This window comes from Salvia splendens, chromosome 7 (genome assembly GCF_004379255.2).
Source record: "Salvia splendens isolate huo1 chromosome 7, SspV2, whole genome shotgun sequence".
Classification (NCBI taxonomy): Eukaryota; Viridiplantae; Streptophyta; class Magnoliopsida; order Lamiales; family Lamiaceae; genus Salvia; species Salvia splendens.
In genome coordinates this window covers 36,720,815-36,746,184 of record NC_056038.1, presented here as the reverse complement: position 1 = coordinate 36,746,184, position 25,370 = coordinate 36,720,815, and the positions used below count along the sequence as shown (strand labels likewise).

The 25,370-nt window shown below is 41.1% G+C and overlaps 2 protein-coding genes and 3 pseudogenes across 2 annotated transcripts; 3 read left to right on the top strand and 2 right to left on the bottom strand.

The window, feature by feature from the left end:
* The first annotated feature begins 1,918 nt into the window (after window positions 1-1,918).
* LOC121811057 (zinc transporter 5-like) lies at window positions 1,919-3,934 on the top strand. The gene is made up of 3 exons (XM_042211827.1): window positions 1,919-2,689; window positions 3,302-3,451; window positions 3,530-3,934. The coding sequence occupies exons 1-3, from the start codon at window positions 2,009-2,011 to the stop codon at window positions 3,833-3,835; spliced, it is 1,137 nt and encodes a 378-aa protein (XP_042067761.1). The 5' UTR covers window positions 1,919-2,008; the 3' UTR covers window positions 3,836-3,934.
* Window positions 3,935-4,735: 801 nt separating this feature from the next.
* LOC121810853 lies at window positions 4,736-6,226 on the top strand (annotated as a pseudogene).
* Window positions 6,227-7,114: 888 nt separating this feature from the next.
* On the bottom strand, window positions 7,115-8,559 carry LOC121741146 (annotated as a pseudogene).
* Window positions 8,560-10,250: 1,691 nt separating this feature from the next.
* On the top strand, window positions 10,251-11,650 carry LOC121810852 (annotated as a pseudogene).
* A 4,233-nt stretch (window positions 11,651-15,883) lies between these two features.
* On the bottom strand, window positions 15,884-17,520 carry LOC121811427 (putative UDP-glucose flavonoid 3-O-glucosyltransferase 3). The gene has a single exon (XM_042212281.1). It carries the CDS (start codon window positions 17,402-17,404, stop codon window positions 16,031-16,033), a length of 1,374 nt encoding a protein of 457 aa, XP_042068215.1. The 5' UTR covers window positions 17,405-17,520; the 3' UTR covers window positions 15,884-16,030.
* Between the last annotated feature and the right edge of the window lie 7,850 nt (window positions 17,521-25,370).

Here is a 25,370-nt window from a genome sequence, read left to right as displayed (position 1 = left end):
GTAGGAGAATATCTAGATATTTTAGTAGAAATATCCAGATATTTTTATTAGAGTTCCCTAGAATGTAGTAAAATATCTAGATTTTTATGGAGAAAAATCTAGATATAAAATGAATGCCTATAAATATAGCATAGTTGTAACATTTTGTAAGTTGAGAAAATTTGAAATAAAGTGTCCTTAGTTTCCGCATCACCTCTCCTAAATCATTTCCCACATATTCCACGCATTATCCTCTCTAATATTTCCTCCAAATTAAATTACTCCTCCAACATATATCTAATATTTTCCAACAATTATATGCTCTTAAACGAGTCATTAGCCTTTGAGATGGACGCAAATCAATCTATTTGCTTTCAATATCAAAGCTCAATTGATAGACGATGAGATTTTCTACCCACAGGTGGTGTTCCACAACAATAATTTAAATATATTTTCTACACCACCGGTGGTGTTCCACAACAATAATTTAAATATGAATCAGATAAACATTCTTGCAGTAGTTATTATTATTATTATTAAATAACAATCACATCCACTAATTTTCTTACTTATTATTATTATGAGTCAATTTGGATAATCTTTTTTATGCAATTCACAACCACTAAATTTCTTAGAAGTGAATTGGTTTCTTACTTATTATTATTAGGAGTCAATTCGGATAATCTTTTTTATGCAATTCACAACCACTAAATTTCTTAGAAGTGAATTGGCCCATTTGCGTATTATTCAAAGTTTCAAATGTGAAACTTCTTGGTTCTTATTTTTAAATCGTTTTAAAATAAACAAAATAGATATGTTGTGATCAGGGAAGGATCCAATGTGTAATGAGAAGGGGCAAATGCCTCACCTCAACTTCCCACATACATGTAGATATACATAGCAAATTATTGTAATAAACTTTGGTAAGCACTAATTGCCCCCTTATATTTTGAAATAGGAAAATAGAATTGCTCCACCTAAGAAGATAAAAGGAAGAGTCTTAGTAATATATAAGAGGAAAATTTGTATGTTTCTATTTTTGCCCCCTCGACTATAATATCCTGGATCCGTCCCTGGTTGTGATATACTAACATAATGCGATATTTGAAACGTTGAGATAAAATGTCACCACATTCCAACATGTTGCAAAATTAACATTTCCAAAATTGGATGTGGCATGCCACGCCTTTTTACTTTGTTAAGCGGTTGCGCATGATTTCAATATTTCCAATTCTGTTAGCATGATATATCGATCTAAATTATGCAAAATAAACTTAAGGCCACAATCCAATTTTGTAAAATTAACATTTCCATTTTTTTTCCAATCCATCGATAATTAGATGTGGCATGCCTCGCCTTTCAATTTGTTACGCGGTTGCACGATTTCAATATTTTCAGTAGTTAGTACTACGCTATGTATATCGACTTTAATCAAATGGTTAGAGGATCGATTCATGCCTTGGGTATGGAGCAATTTTAAATTCTTGGGCCAGCTGCCCGAACTATTGAGGTGTCTACAAATCAGCATAAGGATTAGTCACAGGGCCCACAAGTGGATACCTTTAATAAAAAAAAAGTTAGAAGATCCACATTAGTAATCAATCATTTACTCAAAGATGAAATTTTCATCTTCACTTGTGAGTAGATACGACCATATATAGCCATTTATCATCATTATTTTCATACTATTTCCATTATTCATTTTATGCTTTGCATTATTCTCAAATTAATAAAATGTGCAGTGTGAAACATTGTCACATGGAATCGATATTATTGACTTTGATTCGAACAAAACACAAAAAAAATAATACACACCAGAAATATTGATGATCCCTTAATAAATACACGCTTTAATTTATTGTCATAAATGTAACAATCTTGGCTGATTTCGTTGCTAAGTCAAACTCTTAAATATGTCGACATTCTTACTCTACTCACTCACTAGATTTCCTTTCTCCAATAATCCTCAACACTAAATACACCAATTTTATTCAAATCATGTTGTCACAATGTCTTCAACCTCAGCTACATGCCTATATATACACCACATATCAAAATTCCGTTTCAAATCACAAACAATTCTTTCATCTCTACACATCGATTTAAAAATTGCCTAGCCGTTTTAGTTTTTACCATGACGAAATCGATAAAAAATGCATTCGTCGCCGCGATCGTATTGTTTCCCGCCACGGCCTTCGCGGAGTGCACGTGCGAGGCCGAGGAGGGGGACCGCGACAAGACGCTGGCGTTAAAATACAAACTGGCAGCGCTGGCGTCCATTTTAGCGGCCGGGGCCGCGGGCGTGTGCCTCCCGGTGCTGGCGAAGTGGATTCCGGCGCTTAGCCCCGAGCGGAGCCTCTTCTTCGTGGTGAAGGCATTCGCGGCCGGGGTGATCCTCTCCACGGGGTTCATCCACGTGCTGCCGGACGCCTTCGAGAGCCTGACGTCACCGTGCATCCCCGAGCACCCGTGGGGGGATTTCCCCTTCACGGGATTCGTCGCTATGCTGGCGGCGATTGGGACGCTCATGGTCGATACCTACGCCACGTCGTACTATGGCCGCCGATCGAGGGTGAAGTCGGAGGGCGGGGATGAGGAGAGGGCGGTGGGGGCCCACACGCACGCCGTGCACGGGCATGCACATGGGCCGGTGTCGCTCAATGCTGGTTCCGGCGACACCGAACTACTCCGCCACCGTGTCATCTCACAGGTACTCACTATGTCTCATTAAAAATAAAATGTTTTCCTTTTTTTATTGTCTCATTTTCTAAAATGGAAGCATATCTATCTCTAGTTTTTCATCTCTCTTACTTACTCTCTTCTCAATAATTCACAAAACAACACTAAAAAAAACTCATGGAGATTTCCAAATGTTGCATATTTAATGAGACGGAGGGGGAGGGAGTAGTATATATCATCGATTAAATCATTTGAGTCCTTAGATAATTCATATACATACAATTTTTAATAAATTGTCATTAAATTTTTTTTTCAATTAAATTTGTTACTTGAATTTCATAATTACCGTATGTGATACGGCACTCATCAATAAAACTTTGGTTATTTAATTTGATTTATTATTAGTTTTTCATCTAGCCATACTCCTATATCTCATGGTCCTATAACTATATTCATAGTTGCCACAAAATTCAACCATTTAGGAATTTAAATGTGGACTATCTGTAAGTCTATGATTAAAATACGACCAAAATTGTTGATTGAAAGTGAAAGAAACCAAATGATCAAAAGTCCATAAGTTACTTCTGTCTATTTTTCCCTTTAATATCAATACTTGCTTTTGAATTATATTTTCGTTTTCAAGGTGTTGGAATTAGGTATTATTGTACACTCGGTCATTATTGGAATAGCATTAGGGGCTTCGGAAAGTCCAAAGACAATAAAGCCCTTGATTGCTGCTTTGACATTTCATCAATTTTTCGAAGGAATTGGTCTTGGAGGATGCATTGCTCAGGTACGCGTGTGTACGCGCACGCTACATGTTCTATTTGAAAAAGTATATTTACCCGACCTTTATTGTTGTTGTTTATAGGCGAAGTTTGACGCACGTGCGGTGGCAATAATGGCAATTTTCTTCTCTCTCACGACGCCAGTGGGCATCGCTATAGGTATCGGAATAACCAACATCTATAGTGAGACGAGCCCAACAGCCCTCATAGTTGAAGGGGTCTTCAATTCGGCATCAGCCGGCATACTAATATACATGGCATTGGTTGATCTTCTATCGGCTGATTTTATGAGCCCTAAGCTCCAAAATAATGGAAAGCTTCAACTAGGGGCAAATTTGTCACTTCTCATTGGGGCAGCTTGTATGTCCCTTTTGGCCAAATGGGCTTAATATATTCATTCAGAATTATTTCTTAGTAATATTAGTAGTGTTATTCAATTTTTGACATTTTGTTCAATTTTAGAAAATACTATTCAATTTTACGGTTGGCAATATTGTGTGAAAAATGAGGAGTGCAGAGACTTGAAAATTTGTGTGAATGGAGAAATATTGTGTGAAAATGAGGAGTGTGTGGCTTGAAAATATTTGTGTGATTGGAGAGACGTATTTGTTAGAATGGGAAGATTTCATCAATCAATTAAGATGATTTGTGGGAATCAATTAAGAAGATTGGAAACATAATTGACATAGAATAGATTGGTGTTATTTAGGAAACCTTCCATGTACAAATGTATTGAACCTCTATAAGAGGAGATTTATCCAATGAATAAAACATAACAGTAAAGTAATTCTCCCTATGTTCTTGACCCTTGTATCGTTTAACTTGGTATCAGAGCGGGTCGCCGACTGTGGGTCAAATTTAACTGACCCATCAGTATATCTGGGCCGAAACCGAAAAAATGACTGACCCAGCAGTATATCTGGACTTAAAAATTTGGGCCAAGTGGTCCAACCGATCGAAAAAAATTGGGCCGATTGTCCAATCGATTAGAAAAAAATCCAACCCCTCCAAGGTTCACCTTGAAGGGTTTGAGAGAGGGTGTTGACAATTGAAACTAAAAAGATAACATATAACTGTCCCACATCGGTGTCAAGAGAAAACTGAAACTAATATATAAGTCTCATGGACCTCTCCTCCTATCACCAATTGGTTTTAGAATGAAACCCATGGATTTCTATCAGTATTTCTGTATTTTGATCGAATAATTAATTTTGATTTCTTGTAGTAATAAATATGCACGCAATTAATACTACTTTATTGCTATATATGTACACTAATCTAACGCTGAGATGTTAGATCCATCGATATTTGGTCAATCTTAAATAACAACTACAGCTTCCTTTGATTTTTTATATTTTTTTTGCACAACCATCAATTCTAGTGAAATCCATCCTCTCTACGGGGTTCATTCACGTGCTGCCCGACGCCTTCGAGAGCCTGACGTCCCCGTGCATCCCAAGCACCCGTGTGGGGATTTTCCGTTCACCGGGTTTATTGCGATGGTGGCGTCGATCGGGACGCTCATGGTGGATACGTACGCAACGTAGTATTATAGGCGGCAGGGAGATGTTGGCTGCTGTGCATGACCATGGTACGCATGGTCATGCACACCGCGGCCGGCTGGTGTCTTCAGACTTGGAGGATTCCGACGACTCCGAGCTTCTTCGCCACCGTGTCATATTTCAGGTTAACTTTTTTTTTTTCTATTTAGTGTAATTTTACCATGATTCAAAATAGTGAAATACTAATAGTTATATCAATCGGTTATTGACCATGTACAACACTACAAACAAAAAGAATGGGTAAGAACATTTTTTAATGTTATTAAGAACGCTAATTTGTATCTAATTACACCCACAACTCATAAAATGTTCATATTGTTGATGTCCCAACTAAAATTAGGAGATACAAATAGAAGTCTTCTAAAAATGCAAAAGATTAAGATAATTTGCCCTCAATTTAGGACGCAAAGTTTCCAATGCTAGTAATTGCGTCTTAATTTTTGTATCCTTAAAAGATAAGAATTTTGTAGTGCAATATCAATATCTAGTGCTTTAGGTTCTTTTTACATTGATTATTATTTGTATGTAATTTTCATTGTTAGAGTTCATTATTCAGTAATTAGGTATCATCTTCTGATCAATATTTAGTTATGTATTATTACATATAATTCTGATCAATATTTTTGTTTTACAATAGTTGTTGGAGTTAGGGATTGTTGTACATTCTGTAATTATTGGAATTGCATTAGGAGCTTCCCAAAGTCCATCGACAATAAAGCCTTTGATAGCTGCACTGACTTTTCATCAATTTTTTGAAGGCATTGGTGTTGGTCGATCGTTGAAGGTGACTCATCTCATCACCATCAATTTACAGCCCTCATCGTTGAAGGTGTCTTCAATTCAGTATCGGCCGGTATACTAATATATATGGCATTGGTCGATCTTCTCTCCGCCGATTTCATGAGCCCTAGGCTCCAAAGCAATGGAAAACTTCAATTGCGGGCAAATTTAGCACTTCTCATTGGGGCAGGGTATTGAGTTTGGTAATCGAGAGGGAAGAAGCAGTAGACATTGTTGGGATTGATTCTTATGTGTTATTCCATTGATGGAGCAATCCTCTTAATATAAAAGATTGCCCTAAATTATATAAGGTAAGAGAATCCCTAATTTTGGTGCTATCAATTACATAGTAATTACATGATCCTTTCCTTAGTTACAATATTTGTTTTTCCATATTCTAACACAGGGTGTATGTCTCTTTTGGCTAAATGGGCTTAAATCACGAGTTTGTCTATATTTATTTCTATTCGTCTTTGGCATTTCATATTGTGCACAGTGATTAGAGTTGCAATTGTTTTGAGAAAGTTAGAAGAATAGCAATTTCGGAATTTCACTTTTATATTTTATTCAAACTTTATTTTGAGGTTACAATTTACTCATATTTTCTTGCATTAGTTTCGTCTATCATATACTCTCTCCGTCCCCAAAGAGTATGAACAATGGGTTCGACACGCGTTTTAATAAATTAAGGGGAAAAGTAAGAGAGCGAGACAAAGGGTAGTGGAAATAATGTTAGTGGAGAGTGAGGTTCATATTGTTATAATGGTATAAGTTGTTAATGGTAATGATATAAGTTGTAAATAAAATGATGTGTAAGGTAGTATGTTGTTTGAATTTTTTAAATTTAAAAAGTTCATACACTTTAGGAAGCGATGAAAAAGGAAATAGTTCATACTCTTTGGAGACGGAGAGAGTATTTGATTCGATTTTGATATTTTCCTCTACAGTTTTTTTCAACTTTCCTCTACAATAATTGCCATATGCCATGCCATATTCAGAGCGATAGGAGAATATAGTAAAATGAAATGGAAGTATCTTAATTTTATTTGTAGCTAATTCTACTTTTATTTAAAGTACTAGGAGATAGGGTTATGGAAACAATTTCAACCGTGCGTAGAGGGAGGGTAAATTAATGCGTGATGAAATGTCGATGAATTGTAAGTTGATAAGATTTGAACTTTCGAGAAAAATAAAAAATAAATGCATGAAGAAATAATTAGGCTTTGTCGATGTGCAATGATTGAATTTGTCATCCACTTCTTAAGAGTGTAGCTTAAGTAAATTTAAATCATTGTATCATTGACGATATATAATATGTATGGATAAAAATGTCTAAATTAATGGAACGACATCAACAACTTCGAAAGAAATCTTGAATTAGACAACCAAAGTAATTATACGATGATCCTCCTTCCATGAGCGCCATTGTGCTCTTCTCCTTCAACTCCTTAACCCTAGCTCGAATCTCATTCGTGGGGTCCATCAGCTGCTCGATTGCCTTCCCGATAATGTCTTTTGTCACTATCTCACCACTATTCTTCCGATAATCCATTTAAATCTCGACCGCAATCCCAATGTCCTTGACCAATTGGAATGCATTGGCCTGCTGCTTGGCCCCCAACGGCCAGGCGGCCATGGGGACCACACAGCAGACACTTTCTAGAGTCGAATTCCACCCACAGTGTGACACAAACCCTCCCACTGAAGGGTGAGACAACACCGCTATCTGAGGGGCCCACCCAATCACCTTACCCACCCCCGCCGTACGGTCAAGGAACCCTTCAGTCAACACTTCTCCGGGATTCTCGTACTCCCCCGGGAAAACAAGCCCCTTTTCGTAAACCGGTTTTCTCAGCGACCATAAAAAACGCTGCCCACTCTGCTCCAGTGCTTCCGCGATCTCCACCACCTGCTCTGCCTCGAAAGCACCCATGCTTCCGAAGCAGAGGAATACGACCGAGGAATCGGGCTGGTCGTCCAACCACCGCACGATTTCCTCGCGCTTCCGCCTACTCTCACCACTCTCTTCCGCCTCGCCCCCGATGATCGGCCCGACAGGGTAAAACCTCGGGATCCGCTCCTCACCAGAGTTTGAGCCAATCGCGCGAGGCTCCATCTCGAGAAACGTGTTGACCACGATCCCATCGGCCTCCCGCGCCTTCCTCGACAGCTCGAGGAAGCAGCTCTCCCGGTCAAACACCGGATCCGGCCAAACCCTAGCCGGAACAGGGTTAGCATACGATGAGACCGAAATCACCTCATCCGACCCCTCAAACTCCACCAAATCCCTACCACGATCATCCCCGAAACTCTGCAGATCGAACATGAGCCGTAGAATCGCAGCACCGCTAGCGAATAAGACGTAGCTCGAGACGCCGAGCTCCTTCGCCACATCGATCATGTCGACGCACATAACGTCGACGAAAATCCCGGCAACTCTCCGGCATTTCTTCATCTCGGACACCACGCTCTTGACGGAGGCCATGTGGCGGCAGGCGAAATGCATCATGCTCTTCGGAGGCTTCATGGCTTCTTCTCCTGATCCGGATGACCGGATTCATCGCCTTGTTTGTGGCGCACGAAGTTGATTTGGGGATTCTTGATGTAGGAGCTGATCTTGGTGTCGGTAGGCATGCTCATGACGAGGACCGTGATGGAGAGGCGGCTGTCGCGGGAGGCGAGGAGCTCGGACGTCTTCACCGCCGCTACGAGGTGGCTCACGACGGGGAATGTGGGATGAACACTAGGCTCGCCTTTCCCTCTTCCCCCATTTTTATTTCACACTTTAGTTTGATAATTCGATAGAAATTATTGGTCACACACTATAAATTTCACTCAAGCCAAAGCGTTTATATAAGTCAAAAAGTGAAGAAATTTGGTTTTCAAGTAGTATCTTTTTTGGTCACCAAAATGTGACAATTTTGGGCATGCGGCTCTCAATTATTAATATAATCTCCTTCCGTTCAATAGTAGTGGAGTCATTTTGCTATTTTGGTACATTCCCTAGTAGTGAAGTCATTTCTTTTTTTTTATAGTAAAAATCAATATATTTCTTCTCACTTACTTCACTCTCTCTTACTTTATTATATCTTCATCTATTTTCATTGTTCATTTTCTACTTTATTCATCATTTACTTAACTATCTTAACACAATTTTTCTTAAATTGCTTGCTGAAGAAATGCATCTACTACTACGGAACGGAGGGAGTGCATAGTATAGAGTGTGTGTTTTTTTCGATATTTGGCAAATTTTGCATTTGTGATGCATTTTCATATGTCAGGCTGTCTCAATTGTACTATAAGATTAATTAGGGTTTTAATAAATAAACGATTTCGTCTGATCATGTGTGATGTATACGTGAAGGTAATTTAATTGGTATAATTGGTTGAGATTGTGCAGACTATGTAATATACTTTAGAAGCTTCTTTTGATTACATACGTTAGGTTTTCAATTTTTTTGTCTTTCTTCTTTATATGGAGTTCCTTTTTAAATTAAAGAAAATACTACTTTTTCCTATATTGGCTGTCTATGTATTTATCTAGTCATCATTTACCGACCAACAAATCACCTATATAACTGGTTGAGTGAAAATTAAAAGCATACATGATTCATGAGATAAACAATTTAAATTAAGTTGGTAATTATCCTTTTTTTGCACATAAGTTTAGAGTACAATCTTCTCTATTAAGACACTAAAAGAGATGTTCGTAATCAAAATAACCAAATCGAAATACTATTAAGTTCGAATATTTTAAATGTTCAGATCAGAATATATCTCTTTTCTTCAAAATTAGATTTTATCCCTTAGTTCGAATTGATATTTTAAATAAAAACCCTGAAATTCTATTATATTAAGATAAAAATATTTATTTAAATATTTTTAACCTAATATACACGGTAATTTAATTTTTTTCACATTGAGATTTTCCAATTTGAATCGATTCCAATTTTTGGATTAGTTCAGATTAAGTACAATCTTGATCAAAATCTAAACGCTAATGGTGCATGGTGGAGTCCAATAATGGATATTGTCGATCCCTTCTCGTGCATTAATGTAAATAGTACTCTCCCCCTTCCATAAAATGTTGTTCACTTTCGTCATTTCGGTTCGTCTGTGAAATGTTGTCCATTTTATTTTTTTTACCACTTTTGGTAAATGGAGCTCACTTTCTACTCACTCATTACACACACATTCTGTTATAATATTAATATATAAATGTGGAACCCACATTTCACTAACTACTACTTTTTTTTAAATTTCTCAAAATTTATGCCAGTTAAACATAGATAACATTTGGGTGACAGATGAAGTACGCTTTTTATTATACAATAATGCATCATTATCATAGTACAAAAAACAAAAGAAACGGAGTAGCATTTATTTCCAACGTAATTACGTTAATTTAGTAAATATCTCTATACAATATCCGCACCTAATCAAAACCAACCACCGCTGGAAAATGGAGAAATTCGAGCTAATATTCATCCCATCTCCGGGGTTGAGCCACCTCATCGCCACCGTGGAAGCCACCAAGCTCCTCCTCGACAGCGATCCCCGCCTCTCCATCACCGTCCTCACCATGCAGCTCCCCAACGACACCGCTGTCGACGCCTACACCGCCAACTCCTCCGCATCCCCGCGCCTCACCTTCTCCGCCCTCCCCACCCTCCCCCCCGCAGTCGAAAGCCTTCATGCTAGAGCTCATCGACAGCCAGATCACAAACATCAGAAACGCAATAGACCAATGCCGCCGCGACCACCGGATCGCCGGAATCGTGCTCGACATGTTCTGCCTCAAATTCGTCGACGTCGCTCGGGAGTTCGGCTTTCCGGCCTACTGTTTCTTCACCTCCGCCGCCTGCACGTTAGGTCTGTTTCAATTCTTACTCTCGTTGAAGTTTGATGAGAAAAAGTAGCTTTCGGAGTTTAAAAACTCCGGCGAAGAGCTTCCGGTTCCGTGCTTTTCTCTCCCTGTTCCGGCGAAGGTCCTGCCGGCGGTGTTCGTCGACGGCGTCCCGATCGCCGACCACTTTTTTGAACCTTTTTAGGAGAATTCCGGAGATGGACGGAGTTGTGGTGAATACGTTCCACGAATTTGAATCTTATGCGATCGACTCAATGGCGGGAAAAAACCCTAAAATTTATCCGGTGGGGCCGATTTTGGACTTGGCCGGCGTGTCGAGGGAGGATGATGTGAAGAGATGGCTCGACGATCAGCCAGAAAAGTCTGTGGTTTTCTTGTGCTTTGGCACTAATGGGAGTTTCAGCGGAGAGCAAGTGAAAGAGATAGCTCTAGCTCTTGAAAACAGTAATTGTCGGTTTTTATGGTCGTTGAGGAAGCCGATATCGGTGGAGGGGGGCAAGAAGATGGTGGCGGAGTACGAAGATTTTGGTGAGGCGTTGCCCGAGGGGTTCTTGGAGAGGACGAAGGGGGTCGGGAGGGTGGTCGGGTGGGTGGGGCAGGTTGGGGTGTTATCTCATAGGGCGGTTGGGGGATTTGTGTCGCACGGTGGATGGAATTCGACTTTGGAGAGCGTGTGGTTTGGGGTGCCGATGGCTACTTTCCCGCTCTATGCAGAGCAACAGTTGAATGCGTTTTATCTGGTGAAGGAGTTGGGGATGGCGGAGATGATTAGGTTGGATTATAAGACTGCGGTTAGGGGGGAGGAGGAGGTGGAGATTGTCGGGGCATGGGAGATCGAGGGGGCGATACGAAGGCTGATGACGGCTGAGGGGGATGGGGTTAGGGGGAAGGTGGAGGAAATGGGGAGGAAGGGAAGGGCAGTTTTGGAGATAGGTGGATCTTCTTATAAAGCTAAGGTTGAGTTTATAGAGGATGTGATAAGAAATGTTGGTTAGTTAGTTTCTTTGCTTTTGTTGTGCTTTTATGTTATGGATTCATTTACATTTGCATGTATTTGGGAATAATATTTGTTTTAAGTGTTGTGCAAGATACTCCTTTCGTTCTCTATTAGAAGTTTAATTTTTTTTTTCGATATACTGTACGAATCATCATGAGTAAAGACTTATATGTTTGAATTACATCTCCAATGGAGTCGAGCGATAGGGCTGGGTCAACGAGTGATGTGGCTATAGGACTAGGGTCGGCGACGGGATGGGGCTCGGGCGGGAAGCTGAGGGGGCATGGGTGTGAAGTGAGGTTGATGAATCACTTGCCCCAAATTCTAATGAAGACTTATTGGTGGATTAGCTACGGATTTGACAATCGATAATGCAAGCGGACATCATCTGCTGCTATTTTTTTTGTTATTGTTGTTGTTGTTCTTTTTACAATTGAGATCAAAATACCAAAGAAGGAATTAAATTCAACTATAGTTTGAAGCCCATAAACATACTAATTGACTTATTAATTGTTGGAAAGAAGGAATTAAATTCAAATGTAGTTGACATTGGACAACATTTGAAACATCATAGATTATATAGCGTTTAAAGAAATTGGTAGCTAGGAATTTTATATTGTACTCAATGGAAGTTATAGATGTAGAAGAGGCGTGACTCGGGAGAAATACTATCATAATTAATAGTATATTCCAATAATACATGAGCTTCCTAATTGAATAACATCATATCTGCAACCACTATCCATCGTGACCTCAACCGCGATCTCTGAACTCCTTCACGAGTTGAAACGCATTGGTCTGCTGCTTGGCTAACATCGGCCACGTGGCTAATGGGGCCCGCACAAATTGTGTGGAATTTTGAATTGTTGTACTCGGAAAGTGCTCAAGTTTTGAATTGTTGTGCGCGGTATATCCCATTTTACCGAGCACTGTGCCCTTTTTACCGATTACTTTGGTGCTCGGGAAACACTGTTTATTTTTTTGTAGTATATGTAAAAAATAATGGAGAACCATATGCAAATAAACAAATAAACAAACTGAAATTAATGTGTGATAAAATTTTGGACCAAATTGATATAAACACTGCTCCACAAACAAACTACAAGTAGACATGGTCCTTATTAACATTTATATAATCAATAGTACTCCATATTAAATAGAGTATGAAAAAACACAATTTTAAATGCGGATGTCCCATCTTGTCACTTCATCTAGATACTCCCACCGTTTCATGTTACTTGCACTCTTCCATTTCGACTCGTCAAAAACTACTTACACTATTTATAGTTTAAGTTGGAATTAATGTATTTAATTAATATGTTAGATTAAGTTAAGAGCTCATTTATTAAGTGATGTCTCATTAAACTTAAAAATTATTGTGGGACGGACCGAAATGGAAAAGAGTGACAATTATTGTGAGACGGGGGAATATCAAGATATAATCTAGGATTGAGTTGTAAGATTATTTTAGTTGGAGGGGTTAGCTATGACTGATTGTCCATCGAGGATTGAGTTATAGGATTGCATCTCATGAACCAAACACATTACATATTTAATCCAGAAATAGAATCTTGCAACCCGAATGCACCTCAATGAATTAATATAAGGTATGTGTTGTAGATGACCTTATATTCTTGGTTCAACAGTATAAATCTAGTACTCTTTGACAACTTTATATTGGTCCAACAGTATAAATCTAGGAGTACTATTTTTGTAGATAAGCTAAAAATCATCCGGCTCACAATAATATCTCGGTTCGCGTCTTCCTTTAAATAGAAAATTTATTTATTTTCCATTTTTCTGATGTTTATTTCTATCCCGTTTAACATTAAGAGCATCCACTAGTGGACATTTCCAATAGCCCCGCCACTTTTTTGTCCACAGCCACTTCGTATTTGTCCGCGCCCACAAAAAAAAAGTGTCTGTAGCAATAGTGGACACTTTTTTAGCCACTTTTTACTTTAATTTTTTATTTTTATATTTTAATTCAATTATAATTAAAATTATCGGACTACACATAATTAGAAAAAATGGCTATAATTAAATAAATTAAAATTGAACACTAAATTTTCATCGTATTAAAGTAAAGGAAAAATTATACAACGAAAATTTAATCTATAGACAATCACACATGTTCTTCACGCTGCGCCCCCTCCCCTACGTGCTCATACCTCTTCAATCAAATCGGCTTGGAGTGTGGCATGTATTGTGCTCCTGCGCATATCAGTGAAACGTTGGAGCAAATATTCATTATTACTTGGTACACCCACCTGTATCGGCACGGAGGCAACACCGTGACTTGAACTTGCACAAAGTAGTCTATCATTAGCTGCTGGTGCACTTCGCTATGGTCTCGTTGGATGGCCCGACGATGAGTAATCGCACGAGTGAGCACGGCCTCCGCCAATTCTGCTGCCCGCGTCGCATCCTCCTCGTCAGCTTCTCCCTGCACCTCTTGAATCAGAGAATTCCACGCGTCATTCCACAAATCGTCAATTTTTAATACCAATGGAATCCACAAATTTTAGTGAGAGAAAGTATGAGTAAAGAGTTAGAATGGTGTGAAAATAATGAGGGAAATGGGGTGTATTTATAGGTAAATTAAATAAATTTTTTAAAAAAAGAAAAAAAAAAACCGCCGCGCTATAGGCCGGCGCGCCTGTCGGCGCGGCGCACCGCGCCCGGTGCGTCGTCGCCGATCGCCCTTCCGCCCCAGAAAAAGAGTCCGCACCGGGGCGGACGCTTCTCCCGCTATAGTTAGCCGCGGCAGCGGCGGTTCCGGGGCGGCCGGCGCGCTGCCTAGTGGATGCTCTAACCTATTTTTGTGAAAGCGACCGCGGTATCCTTTTGAATGGTGGAGGTGATTTGGGTGGCGGCACTACTCACTAGTGTAGGAAAAGTGGAAAACCATAGCTCTCTCTTTCTAGCTTTCTCTAGTTGATTCTTGATTTATTGTATCCATCCCATCGAAATCCCAGTTTAGGAATAGACAAAATATGAGCCCAAAACCATAGAAACAAATTCAACTATTGTAATTAGATAAGATAAAGTGGGACAAGTTGATATAGAGTACAATAATGAAAATCACGAAAAGAACCTACAAGTTAGTTATAAGGTTATACATATTTAATTCTTAAATTATAATTTCGTTGTTGATTTATGCATAACATTTACATTGTTCATATTGTCGACTGCAACGGATGTTTGATATTGTCCACTTTGGGTCAAGTCTGCACGGATTTATTTTTGGGTCACTACCAAAAGACCTCAAACAGATTGAGGTTGGACATGATGGACATGCATCATATACACCTTCCAACTTCCCTCAGACTCCCGATGTGGGATGGGTTTGTACTCAACAAAGCTCCCCCTCAAATCAGATCACATCGGGAACAGACAGACGCAGTCGACACATCGAGAGTTTACGGGCCCGACTCGAACTTGAGTCATCCTGGGCCCCACTCGATCTGGCTCTGATACCACTTGTTCTGATAGTCGACTGCAACAGACGTTTGATATTGTCCGCTTTGGGTTAAGCCCGCACGAATTTATTTTTGGATCACTCCCAAAAGGTCTCAAACATATTGAGGTTGACATGATGAACATGAATTATATACACCTTCCAACTTCCCTTAAACTCCTGATATGAGATGAGTTTATACTCAACATACGTGATGATATAGAAACTATATTTTGTACGATCTAGATTGTCCACATGCATATAAAATTTTGGAATTCGAAAATTCGAAAAATTGATTTGAATAAGATATAGTTTGACAAACCCAAACCATATGGTTCACTCTTGTTCAACAAAATAAATGATTTTTTTTCTTACTTTTCTTATTTCCACAAATATAAAATGACCCTCACACCGACACTAGCACTTTCAGATATCTAAATCCCATATAATAGAAAATTAAATAATCAATTGAATTGCATTTCATTGTTACTATATACTCAAACATGCGTACGTCTAATCACAGCGACGGCGAGCCGGTGTTGGTGGGTGGATGAGTAGCTTGAATTTAGATTTTTTTATTACTAATAAAATATAGTACATATTACTACCTCCGTCCACCAAATATTATCACACTTTGACTCGGCACGAGTTTTAAGAAATGTAATAGAAAATAAGTTGGAAAAGTTAGTAGGATGTGGATCCTACTTTTAAAGTATTAATTTTATAATAAAATGTGAGGAAGAATGAATTAGTATAAAATGAGGTGCACTACAAAAAATGGTAAGAAGTGAAGTTTGACAAACTTTGAGAGAGAAAGTATTACAACAATTTCCAAAATATGTGTAATATCAAAACTCTAGTTCATCTTCTAGCAATACCAAACTTTATATTCAAATTGCAAGAAAATGAGATACATAATCAATCCACATTTCTCATAACATCCTCAATAAAAAGAGTTAGAGCATTGTAAGAAGATCCACCCTCCCCCAAAGCTTCCCTAGCCTTCCTCCCCATCTCCTCCACCTTCCTCCTCACCCCACTCCCTCCCTCCTCCGCCATCAGCCGCCTTATCGCCCCCGCGATCACCTCCCACCCCACACTCTCGGGCGGCTTCACTCCCGTAAAATCCATCTGATAATCCAACGTAATCGCCTCCGCCATCCCCATCTCCTTGACCTGATAAAACGCATTCAGCTGCTGCTCCGCATGCATCGGAAACGCAGCCATCGGCACTCCAAACCACACGCTCTCCAGCGTCGAGTTCCACCCACAGTGCGACACAAACCCTCCCACCGCAGGATGAGCCAGCACGGCCGCCTGCGGGGCCCACCCCATCACTCTCCCAATCCCTTTAGTCCTTTCCAAGAATCCCTCGAAATATTCGGAATTCTCTCTCCTCTTCAACGACCACAAGAAACGACTCCCACTATCTTCCAAACCCTTGGCGATTTCCCTCACTTGCATTTCATCAAACACACCGACGGTTCCGAAACACAAGTAAACAACTGAATTTTCCGGCTGATCGTCGAGCCATTTCTTCACATCGTCATCTTCGTCAATAAATGTGCTCTCCACCTTCAAAACCGGCCCGACCGGGTAAATCTCGGGCGTCTTATCATCGGACAAGAGCGACTCAATCGCGTAGGGCTCCATCTCGTAAAACGTGTTGATCAAAACGCCCTTCATCTCAGAGAATCTCTTGAAATGGCTCAGGAAGATCTCCGGAAAGAAGATCTCATCCACGGTCACCGCCGGCAGGACTTTCGCCGGGACCGGGAGCGAAAAGTAAGGCACGTGCAAGTCCACCTCCGCGTTTTTGTACCTCGTGACGTCTTCGTTGCGGTCGAATCGCAGCGAGACGAGGTGCTGGAACACGCCGAGGCAGATGGCGCCTCCGGTAAAGAAAAGGTACGCCGGCAGGCCGAATTCGGCGGCGACGGAGACGAACTCCGTGCAGAAAAGGTCGAGCACGACGGCGGCGGGGCGGGGATTTTGCTTGGAGATTTCGTGGCGGACGTTAGGGATTTGGCAGTCGAATTGCTCGAAGAAATGCGTGTTAGAGTGTTGGATGGGAGGGAGGTGGATGAATTTTAGTCGGGGGGAAAATGTGGGGTTGGAAGAGGTGGTTTTGATGTAGGTTTCGGCGTTGGTGTCTTTGATGATGGGAGGGAGGAGGAGGACGGTGGCGGAGAGGCGGCTGTCGCGGAGGAGGAGGAGCTTGGTGGTCTCCACGGTGGGGATGAGGTGGCTCAGCCCGGGAGATGGAACGAATACAAGTTCGGATTTGTTCATACCATTTTTTTCTACACCACAATTTTCTTATCTACTCGAGTTCCCTTCTTCTTGTGGCAGTGGAGCTTCAATTTATACATCTTTGTCTTGATGAGAATTATAAAAATAATAGTACTCCGTTGCACCGTACATTTTGTCATTTTAGTATGTTCCGTAATAATAGAGTCATTTCCTTTTTTTTTTAGTAAAAGTCAATATATTTCTTCTCTCTTACTTTATTTTTTTCATCTCTCTACATTTTTCCTTTCCTACTTTATTCTTCATTTACTTAGGGCATCCGCAGTGGTGTGGATGTCCCGACGGAATTCCCCACGGAATTTCCAAAAACACCTCATGTCACGTCATAAGGACTTCCCACTGCTCTGCCACGTCATACGGAATTCCCACTGCACAATGGCGGAATTCCCACAATTAAAAAAATTCACAAATTAAACAATTTCCGAAAGTAAACAATTTACGTAATTAAAATTTCGACACAAATAGGAAAAAAATGCCATTAAAAAAGAAAAGTGCATTTCACCAAATTAAAAAAAATACATTTCAATAATTAAAAACTATATCAACGACGACCCATACGCTGCCACACTTCTTCAATAATATCGTTCTGGAGTCGAATGTGGGCTTGTTTTTGGGGCATGTTAGAAAATGGACGGACTCGATCGACGTCGTCATGGGGAATCCCCATGCGTACATTGCTAGTGGCCACGCCGTGGCTTGGACCCGCAGCATCAGCATCGTCATTGGCCCAATCGGTCAGTGCTGGACCTTCATCTTCGACGATCATGTTGTGCATGATAATACATGCGTACATGATGTCGGCGATGCTGTCAACATACCACACCCGTGATGGACCCTTCACTGCCGCCCATCGAGCCTGTAGCACACCAAATGCCAGCTCCACATCCTTGCGCGCTGCCTCCTGACGTTGCGCAAAGTATACATTCTTTGCATCCGTTGGGCATTTGATCGTCTTCACGAAGACGGGCCACATCGGCTAGATCTCATCTGCCAAATAATAGCTCATGTTGTGCTGGTTGTCGTTGGCGACGAAGTTGACGACCGAACCGACGCCCATGCACTGATCGTTGAAAATGGGCGACGACTGGAGGACGTTGATGTCGTTGTTCGCCCCGGCTACTCCAAAATAGGCATGCCAAATCCACAACCGGTAGTCAGCTACCGCTTCAAGGATCATCGTGGGATTGTTGGCCTTGAAACCGGTAGTGTACATCCCTTTCCAGGCAGCGGCGCAGTTCTTCCATTCCCAGTGCATACAATCTATGCTGTCCAGCATCCCCGGGAAGCCGTGCTGAGACCCGTGCATATCCAGCAGAGCCTGACAATCTTCTGGGGTAGGCTTCCGAAGATACCTATCCCTGAATATCTCCCTAACGCCCTGACAAAAATATTTCAGGCAGTCGCGGGCTGTCGACTCGCCGATGTGGAGGTACTCATCGAACATGTCCGCCGCACCTCCGTACGCCAACTGTCTGATTGCGGCAGTGCACTTCTGAATCGGTGTGTGACTGGGTTTACCAGCTGCATCCTCCCGCACCCTGAAATACCCGTATCGACGTTCCAAAGCGCCAACGATACGCATAAACAGCGGCCGTTGCATCCTAAACCGTCGCCGGAATAGGGTCTCCCCAAACCGTGGCTCCGGCGCAAAGTAGTCCTCGTACAACCGACGGTGGGCAGCGAGGTGGTCGCGGGGTACTATAGTGCGATTATGGATGGGTCGAGGCACCGCCCGCGCCGAGGCCGCTTGTTCCTCCCTCGCCGCGGCCTCCCGCACACGTGCCCAAATCGAAGCCATTATGTCTTCAGGATGGCCACTACCACGACCACTACCACTACCAGCCATTACTATTATATATAAGAAATTTAGAGAGAGAACTTGTTAAAACAAGTGGTGCGAATGAAAAGAAGTTCAACGAACAATATATATAAACATTACAAAAAAAATGAAATAAAGCAGAATTCCGCTTAACGCCGCGGACCTGCGACGTCCTCGGGGGAATTCAGTATCCGTTGCTGGCATGCACAATGGCGGACGTCAGCGACGGAATTCCCTCACGCCGGTGGGAATTCCACCCCGACGGGCGCCATTGCGGATGCTCTTAACTTATTTAACACAATTTTTCTTAATATTCGTACTGAAAAGAAATGTCTCCACTGCTATGGAATAGAGGGAGTTTTAGTTATGGTGCGAAAAATATATAAAAAATGGTAGAAAAAGTTAATGAAACTTACTTTTATAAATAAGTTTTATAATAAAATTTGAAGAAAATGATATATAGGAATGTGCAGACTTATTTCATTTATAATAAAAGTGAAAACAAACTATTATTTTTAGACATGCCAAAATTGCAAAAATAAACTATTAGGACGAATGGAGCATGTTATTTAAGTTGAAAGTATAATGTATAGAGCTAGCTAGTGGGTCCTCAGAAAGTGATTGCCATAACCATAAGTCAACAGAATATGACTTCCATTTATTGCGTTTGTTCACTTTTTTAGAAAATTATTTTCTCTTATTTTTTTTCTTTTTTCTATTTTACTCTCATTCTGGCCATGAGTGCAGAAAATGATACACATTTATTTAGGCGGAATAAAGGGAGTTCTAATTATGAAAACCAGCCCACTTAGGTTGCATATTTAATTTTAAGGCCTAATATAAGTTACTATTGAAGGCCAGTCCGACTTGATGAAGCTAATAAATTGAATATATTTTCAATTATTTGAATAACATGTCAGCATTTATTGTTTAATTAGTATTCAAGAGAGACATTAGAATCTTAATCAAGTCATTCAACTAAGAGGCGTTCCAACCGTTCGAGGGAATGCCGATAAGAATCCGGTAAAATCAGAAGTACCTCAACTGTTAGATGAAATGCCACATTGTGTTGTAGCCTAAAATTTGAATTTTTATGCCTACTTCTATTTCATCTTTTGTTCATCAGAGAATTAATGGAGTCTATAGCTGAATTTGGGAAAATAATAAATTTTATTGACAAAATTAATATACTATGAGTATTTGATTATTTTTGAAAAGTTATTATGTAAGGAAGAGAACTTAATCCTTTATGTCTTGATCCTTTAAAATTGTTTTAGAAATATTATTTTAAAATTGGAAAAAACTTAATCCTTTATGTCTTGATCTTCTTATCTCTATTTAACTTTTGTGTTCTCCTCATTTCTATTAACGGTTTCTTATTCATTTTTTTGGTGATTATCAAATTATCTCTCTTTTGCATTTTTAGTCATTTTCTCTGTATCCTTCTTTTACTTTAAAAAAATGATCTTCATTTAAAGTTTCGTCTTTATATTCCGTCAACTTTTTCTTATTTTCTTACAATTTTTTTCTCTCTTTGACCTGATCTAAATACCTTGGAGTACATTTTTTTTAGAGTAAAGGCCAAAACTGGTCCTGAACATATGTACATTTTATGATTTTGGTCTTATACTTTATCTTTTGAATTTTTGCATCATGAACATTTCAATTCGGATCACAATTGGTCCTACACTAACAATTCCGTCAAATTTTAAACGGTTTTTGTCAAACTATAAAAGGAAAAGATCAATTAGAGAAGAAGATTTGTGATTAATTTGTAATTGATTTGTAATTGATTACCTTGTAATAAGGGTCCTAGAATAGATTGATCCCCTTCCTTAGATAGCTATGTTCCTCTCCTATAAAAAAAGGAGAACGTATATACTATTCTCTCTAATACAATGTCTACTCCATCAACCCTAGCAATCGGTGCCTCTCTCGATTACCATCTTCAAGATGGTATCAGAGCAGGTTGTTAGAGTGGGGACTCAGAGAGAGTTCATCACCGTCCCATACCTTTCCCGACCCATCGACCTTGAACCTGTGAGCAAACAAACATGTCAGAATCTAATAGTTCAAACACAACCGATACAGCCTCAAACACCATAAGCATTCCAACCGATCTTGCGGCGCAATTCGCCGAATTTCTCAAAACCAGCAACAACAGATCATATACAATGCCATCCCAGATTGAATCTCTCGGCGATGTTACCGTCAAGACCAAACTGAACGGGGACAATTACCCCTTGTGGTCAAACCTGATGGAACGCGCGATTGGTGGTAAGGGATTGACATCTCACATTCTCGGAGTTTCAAACCCCCCACCACGAACCGATCCGAACTACCCGAAGTGGCAGCAAAGAGATCATTGCACCTTCAACTGGATCATCAACAATATCGAAGCAGATCTCGTAACAGAGGTCTCCCAATATGCAACCGCCAAGGACCTGTGGGAAGGCCTGACAATTACATACGGAAGCGGCAGAGATCCGTTCCAGGTGTATGACCTGCACAGACAGTGTATGACAATGAAACAAGGAGGAATGACCCTAGAAGCTTTGTGGGTCAAGTTCCAAGATTTATGGATATCTATAGATGCCCGAGACCCAAGCACAATCGACCACCCACCGTCAATCGAGAAGAACAATCAGACGACACAGAGGATGAGAGTGTACCAGTTCCTCACTGCATTAGATGAAGGATATGAGGGAATAAAGAGGGAGATTATCAACAAGGATCCACTGCCGAATCCACGACAAGCATACGCAATGGTGAGGCGTGAAGCTGTCAACGCCGGCCTGATTAAGCAAAAAGAACAACCAAACTCCGGAGTCGGAGCAGGTCTGATTACCTTCGACCGAAACAGAGCCGTCAACAACCAGTCGCTTCCTCCACCGTCGAGATTCCCAACCAACCGGAGAGGAGAGGAAGATAAAAACCGGTTAACCTGTCATCACTGCGGAGGGAAGAAACATACAAAGGAAACATGTTTCCTCCTCCACGGATATCCCGATTGGTGGGAGGAAATGAAGCAGAAGCGGCAGGCAAGGGCGAATCGCGGCGGAGGAGGGAGAGCGGCGGCGTCAGTGGCAGCGGTGACCGAGGAACGTGCCGCCTACGCCGATTATCCGACGGGAAACAATGCTCCATTAACCACCGGTAATCGTGGAACCGAAGACAGAGCCGTCGCCACGGTTGCAGCGGCTAAGGCGTGGAGCGAAGGAAATGGGGAAACGCAATCGGAGGCGGCTAGGTTATGGGCAGAAGGTAAAGAGGGATCCCATTCACAAATGGATCCCTCAACTCAGCCTTATTCTCAAAATTTACCCCATTCCAACCCTATTTCCGTTTGCACCCCCAGAAATCCCAAAGCTTTACTTTTCGACCCTAAAACTTATAATAGTTTATATTTTGAACCCTCAGTTTTTAATAATTTCCGGAAACAACCCACAAAATCCGAAAATTGTAATTCTGGTGGTTCAGAATATAAATCATTGGAAATTCACCCTAGTATTAAATGTCATAATCCTTTTGAGGCACTAGCAAACTCGTCAACCTCAATAATGGGGGAGAAAAATAGCCATTGGATTTTCGATTGTGGGGCCACCGATACCATGTCATATGATGCAAATGATTTTTTAGACATCTCAAAATCCAAAAAAACCTATGTCCAAACAGCGAGTGGGGATTTAGCACCAGTTAAGGGGGCGGGCACCATCCATATTTCACCAACCTTACGCCTCTCGAACTGTTTATATGTTCCATCCCTATCTCATAAACTTCTGTCTGTGAGTCATGCAACCAAGGAACTTAACTGCAAGTTACTAATGCAACCTCATTTCTGCTTATTACAGGATACCCAGACGGGGGAGATAGTTGGGCGTGGCATTGAACAATACGGACTGTACTACGTGGATAAGGCAGCCCAACAGAGTACTGTGTTGCTGTCTCACGGACTGACTGACAAACAGACATGGCTTTGGCATCGTCGGTTTGGGCACCCTTCTATAGGATATCTTCGTTTACTTTTTCCGAAATTAGTTGATTCTTCTTTTACCTTGAATTGTGAAACTTGTTTTTTGGCCAAAAGCCATAGACATTCGTATCATCAAAATAATACTCGTGAAAAGACTCCTTTTGCCTTAATTCATTCTGATGTTTGGGGTCCTGCACCCGTTACTGGGGGACAAGGGTTTCGCTATTTTTTACTGTTTGTAGATGATTTTACACGCATGACTTGGGTTTATTTTTTAAAAACAAAATCTGAAGTCTTTGAAAAATTTACTCAATTCTATACCCTTGTGCAAACTCAGTATAAACAGTCTATCCAAATCCTTAGATCCGATAATGGGGGGGAGTTTGTTAATTCCAAAATGCGACATTTTTTCGATGAAAAGGGGTTAGTACACCAAACCACTTGCCCACATACTCCGGAACAAAATGGAGTAGCAGAGAGGAAAAATAGATATATCCTAGAGATGACCCGAGCCTTTCTCATCGACTCAAACATACCTAAATCCTTCTGGCCAGAAGCTGTCGCGACCTCCGTTTACCTTATTAATCGTCTCCCAACATATATCCTCAACTTCAAAACACCCCTTGATATCTTCTCCCAGAACCACTCTATTCCGTCCTCCCTTAGCCTTGACCCAAAAGTTTTTGGTTGCACTGCCTTTGTCCATATCCCGAAGCCAGACAGATCTAAATTTGCCCCGAGAGCAATCAAGTGCATCTTCCTAGGATACGGCAAATCCCAAAAAGGGTATCGATGTTATGACCCAACCTCTCGGACCTTGTACACCACCATGAATTGTGACTTTGTGGAAGACGAATACTTCTACTGCCAAACTAGGAGTCAGGGGGAGAAACAGGGCAACGACTCTCTAGATTGGCAGCCTTCGGTACCAACTCCCACTATACCTATACCCATGACCGAACCCCAGGGGGAGAGTAACCATAACCAACCTCCGCAGTCATCGCCTGTTACAGATGTCGGTCCACCCGAGACGGTTAGCGGTACCACCTGGCAGCCAAACTCCGACATACAGAACGTAGAATTGAGTGACACTACCGAACCTTCAACCCCGATCTCGGATCCCGAGGTAAACAGGTCTGACAATAGCAGTGTACCTTTGCATGTTACAGAAAATACTAATAATGACAGGGAAGAAGAAGCCGAACCGGCGGGCATAGATGGAGATACCGGGCAATATGAATTGCCCAAAAGGAGTACTAGAGGTGTTCCTCCACGAAGATACTCCCCAGAATGGGGAGGACGAAAATCCAGATATTCTTTGGTGAATACTGCTCAGGGACAACTCACGGAGATGGCAAGAGCATTTGAAGCTGCTCTATATGAGGAGGAGGAGAAGATTCCACAGTCTTTTGAGGACGCAATGAGGCACAAACATTGGAGGGATGCAATGAAGAAGGAGATAGATGCCTTGAATAAAAATGGCACGTGGGAAAAGTGTATTCTACCGAAAGGGAAGAAACCAGTTGGATGCAGATGGGTCTTTACTATCAAGAGACGAGCAGATGGTACAATCGAGAGATACAAAGCACGACTGGTAGCTAAGGGATATACTCAAGTATATGGAGTAGACTATGAAGAGACTTTCTCTCCAGTGGCCAAGTTAAATACAGTGAGAACATTGTTGTCTGTAGCTGCCTGTAAGGATTGGCCGTTGCACCAGTTTGATGTAACCAACGCCTTTCTACATGGAGAACTCGAGAAAGACAAGGAAGTGTACATGGAAGTCCCTCCAGGATGTTCGGAGGAATTTGGGGCAGGAGAGGTATGCAGATTAAGGAAGACTCTATACGGGCTCAAACAGTCCCCGAGGATATGGTTCGGAAGATTCTGCCAAGCAATGGCCAAACATGGCTTCACACAAAGCCAATCTGATCATACGCTCTTTCTGAAGAAAAGGGGGGATAAGATGACATGTCTAATCATCTATGTGGACGACATGATCATTACTGGAGATGATGTAGAAGAAATCCAGAATCTAAAGGAGAATTTGTGCAAAGAATTTGAGATGAAGAACCTCGGAGCTCTGAAGTACTTCTTGGGAATCGAGGTGCTGAGATCACAGCGTGGGATTTTCCTAAGACAGAAGAAGTATGTAC

Coding starts and splice junctions, on each gene's coding strand:
- LOC121811057 (XM_042211827.1), top strand. CDS start 2,009: ATGCCTATATATACACCACATATCAAAATTCCGTTTCAAATCACAAAC. Junction 2,690..3,301: donor GCCACCGTGTCATCTCACAG/GTACTCACTATG, acceptor TTCGTTTTCAAG/GTGTTGGAATTAGGTATTAT. Junction 3,452..3,529: donor TTGGAGGATGCATTGCTCAG/GTACGCGTGTGT, acceptor TGTTGTTTATAG/GCGAAGTTTGACGCACGTGC.
- LOC121811427 (XM_042212281.1), bottom strand. CDS start 17,404: ATGAACAAATCCGAACTTGTATTCGTTCCATCTCCCGGGCTGAGCCAC.